Below are 3,535 nucleotides of genomic sequence, written 5' to 3'. Positions count from 1 at the left end.
GGGAAAGAGAGCAGAGATAATTTTTCCACTTTGTGAAGAGGGCCTGCCTGCAAACTACCTGCATGGGCTCAAGTTTCCTACAACCAGCTTTAACCAAGTGTGAGTGCCAGGCTCGTGCTAGGGAGCAGAAAAGAACCAGCTCTCCTACAGCCACCCTTGTGCTTCTGCCCTGTCACACAGCTAAAGGAAAACAACATGGAGATGAATGGCAGGATACAAACACAGAAAGGAACAAGTAACAGAAACGAGGCACCTCTGCTATTCAAGTTTTACATTAAATTGGTGACCAGTAACTGTCCCCTTAGCAACACCAGCTGAGAGTGTGTGGTCAGACTAAGCAGGAGGCTGGGATCCCTGTACATCAGCTCCTGTGTTCAGCTGCTTGCTCTGCTGCTGGAACTCCAGCCGGGTCTGGCGGTTGGACTCCAGCAGTTCCTTCAAGCAGATGTGTAGGTGATCATTCTTCTCCTCCAGGTGATCCAAACAGGAGTTGATCTGGTCCAGCATGGAGTTTATTGCTGCATATTCTAAAAGCAAAGGAAATGAGAGACTGAACAATTTAAATACAAAGAGCAGGCAGGAAGAGCTCTGGCAGAACATGCCCGCAGCATTCTGGCTGTGTCTTATTTGCCCCTGGGTGGGTGAACTAAAATGTAACTGTATCCTGCATGTGCTCTGTTCCCTGATCAAATTAGGCCAATGGGAAGCTGGAACACTGGTAACAAGATCTAAGGCAAGTACCTGGGCAGTCCAAAGCCATTGTGGGCACAACTCAGATCTCACACACAGCCAGCCACAGGCTGAGTGCTGACTGCAGCAGTACCAGATAAATGCCAAAGACAAGTCAGCCTTTTCAGCTGCCTTTGGAATCCCCTTTTCTGATAGTAGAGGCACTTTGTCAGCATGTTGTAGGGTTTGTTTTCTGTGAACTGGGTAAGGCTTCCAAGCTGGGATGTGCTTCACTCAGGCCTGGCTGGAGTCAGGCTGCCACAACAGTGCAGCCATCGTGGCTGTGGGAGGCGCAGGGGATGAGCCCAAAGGTTCTGGTAGTGGCACCTTTATTTCCACAGGAAGGTAAGTGTTGGGCACCGAGTTCAGCCACAGGATTTTCATGCTCTATTAAGGTTCTGGGTACTTCAGATTAAACCTAGACTCACTGCAGACGATCCTGGCAGTTGATTCTCCAGGTACAGTTTCTTATTCACAGCATAGTTTCAAGTGCAGCAGTTTGCCTCAGTACAATGGCATTTCACAGTGGTGTTAGCACTGTTACCCAGCTGAAGAGTGCTGGGCTTCTGCAACACTTGCTTTTGGATTGCTCCAAGCAATATTCACACAATCCTGAAGAACAACAAAACCCCAAACTGAAAAAACAGACAAGATAAACTGCAGAGGTTATTCAGGACCCCTGGGAGGATGCAGGGGTCCCCAGATGGAGCCAGTGCCATGTTCCTTTCTGAAGGCAGACAGCTGGGTGAGTGCAGGGAGGCAGAGGTGGAGCTGTGACCTGTAGGCTGATGTTTGTGAGGATCAGGGGCTGCAGGACAGGGAAGAATGCCTGTGTGGGTGGGACAAGCCCAACCTCATGGGCTGGGGCTGGCTCCTCTCCACTCCTCTGAGCCCAGTGTGATACTCACAGTGCCTGGAATGCTGGGCTGAGCTGTGGGATGTGGGGAGAGGAGGGAGGATGAGGATGTGCCCTAGGACGGTCACGCTGTGCTGAAATCCCCCAGACCAGCTCTGCCCCTTTGCCAGGGTGTCCTGGTGCCCCAGCACACCAGGTCCAGGCATTGCCATTTCCAGCAGCTTTAAAAGAACTTCCAGTATTTAAACATTGAAGTCATTTGCATTATTAATAGCTAAGAAGTTTCATTATACAAAAATAATTATCCTCCTTTTCTTATAACTTTGGAGCTGTTCAGAGTGTTGCAGCCTTTAATTCTTTGGAGAATTGTGTAATGTTGCATTTGAGCTCATTAATAAAAGTTTGGCCTTGTATACATAGAGGCAGCACTATGAGCAATAGCACTGATGATGTTCTTGCATTTAAAAATCAATTCCACAAACACATACTTTCCAAAAAGGTGGCAGATATCAGTGTTTTTCAAACTATCAGCATTTTTCAAGGTATGTGAGTTACAGCTTCTCAATTTGGTGCACCATATTCCAGTGAAATGGTGAGCAGATCCCAAGCAGACATGGTAACTACTTCTGGCAAGGGACATTCATCAGCTTGGCAAGGAGTTTGTAATCACAGCAGAAGCTTAATTTTCTCCGTGCCTAAAACTCAAATGAAGGTTATATAATTTCTTCAGCTTTGGGAAATGAAAAAAATTACCCATTTAAAAATAAGTTGTAAAAACCTTTGATTGTTTTCCATTAGTTGCAAGCTTGGTGGATTTTTGTGGAAATATAACCACATCCCTATTGGAAACACTGAGTAGGAGTATGGCAATTGCATTAACTCCTCTACATCCTTACAAGAATAGTTGACAAAAATCAAAAGGTTTCCTACTTGAGGTGAAGGAAGAGACCCACAGCCTCAGCCCCACTAGACCAGGAAATAGCACCAGCCCTTCAGCACAAAAAGCCCAGCTAATTCCAAGCTGAACAACACAATTAGTTAGGATGTAGATCCAATTTAGTGACTTTCTCCATCACATCCAATGTGTCTCTTAGCTCTTCAAAAAATATGAAATACAAATCACTGTGATGATCAAAGCAGTGAACACACTTGGGGTGTTTCAGGGCAGAAACGATTGTCCTGTCACTGCAGCTAGATCCCAGACACAACTCCTAAAATCACCTGTGTGGGTCACATCTGGAAGCAGAATGTTTTGGGAAACAGCAGAACCCAGCTCCACCATTTCCAACAGAAGAGTAGCAAAGTGCTTACTCTGAAAGAATTCCAGTTTTAAGAGTGACCTCTACGTCCACATTACTGCTCTGCTGTTGTCTCACTTTCTCCATGGGCTGGTTCTAACCAGACAGGGCAGTATCAGAACCGGCATACCCAGGCACTGCAGAAATGCCCCAAAGTGGAAGTTGCCAAGCTGCATTAAATTCCCTTTTTCCATGCATGACTACGTCTCCAGATCTGCCCACATGATCTGCCCTGTGGTTTCGAAACCTGAACATCCTCTTTTCTGACATCCGCACCCGTACACCAACAAAGGCACAAAATAATTTTTTCACAAAAAAAAAAAAAAAAAATCCATCCCAGGGCAACACGTAGGAGCTCGGTGCCCCATGGCTGGGTGGGAATCAAACCCTGCAATCCCTCAGCCCCACTGCCGTGCAGTGGGTGCATTTCTGGCACTGGGCACCGCTCCCAGCAGAACATCTGGGCACACCTGAGCACATCTGGGCACACCTGCGCTCTGCCACCAGCAGCTCAGGGGACCGGGCCAGGCCATCCTGCGCCACGGGTTCTCTTCCGAGAGGGCGGCCCCGCTCTCCCCCACGCACCTTCCTCCTCGAAGGTGTCCCCGCCCTCGTCGCCCTCGTCGCCGGTGCCGCCGCCCAACACGTGCGG

The 3,535-nt window shown here is 48.1% G+C and overlaps 1 protein-coding gene across 1 annotated transcript in view; it reads right to left on the bottom strand.

Annotated features, from left to right (window-relative positions):
- Positions 1–7: 7 nt before the first annotated feature.
- The window catches only part of CUNH9orf16 (chromosome unknown C9orf16 homolog), a 4,629-nt gene continuing 1,101 nt past the window's right edge, over positions 8–3,535 (bottom strand). The window contains exons 2-3 of the mRNA XM_014307131.2: positions 3,469–3,534; positions 8–527 (exon numbers count right to left, since the gene is read on the bottom strand). Coding sequence (XP_014162606.1) covers positions 334–527; positions 3,469–3,534 — 260 coding nt within the window. The 3' untranslated portion in view covers positions 8–333. The remainder of the gene's footprint in view (positions 528–3,468; position 3,535) is intronic.

The sequence above is a fragment of the Geospiza fortis genome, unplaced genomic scaffold (assembly GCF_000277835.1).
Source record: "Geospiza fortis unplaced genomic scaffold, GeoFor_1.0 scaffold27, whole genome shotgun sequence".
NCBI lineage: Eukaryota > Metazoa > Chordata > Aves > Passeriformes > Thraupidae > Geospiza > Geospiza fortis.
This window is presented reverse-complemented; position numbering and strand designations above follow the sequence as displayed.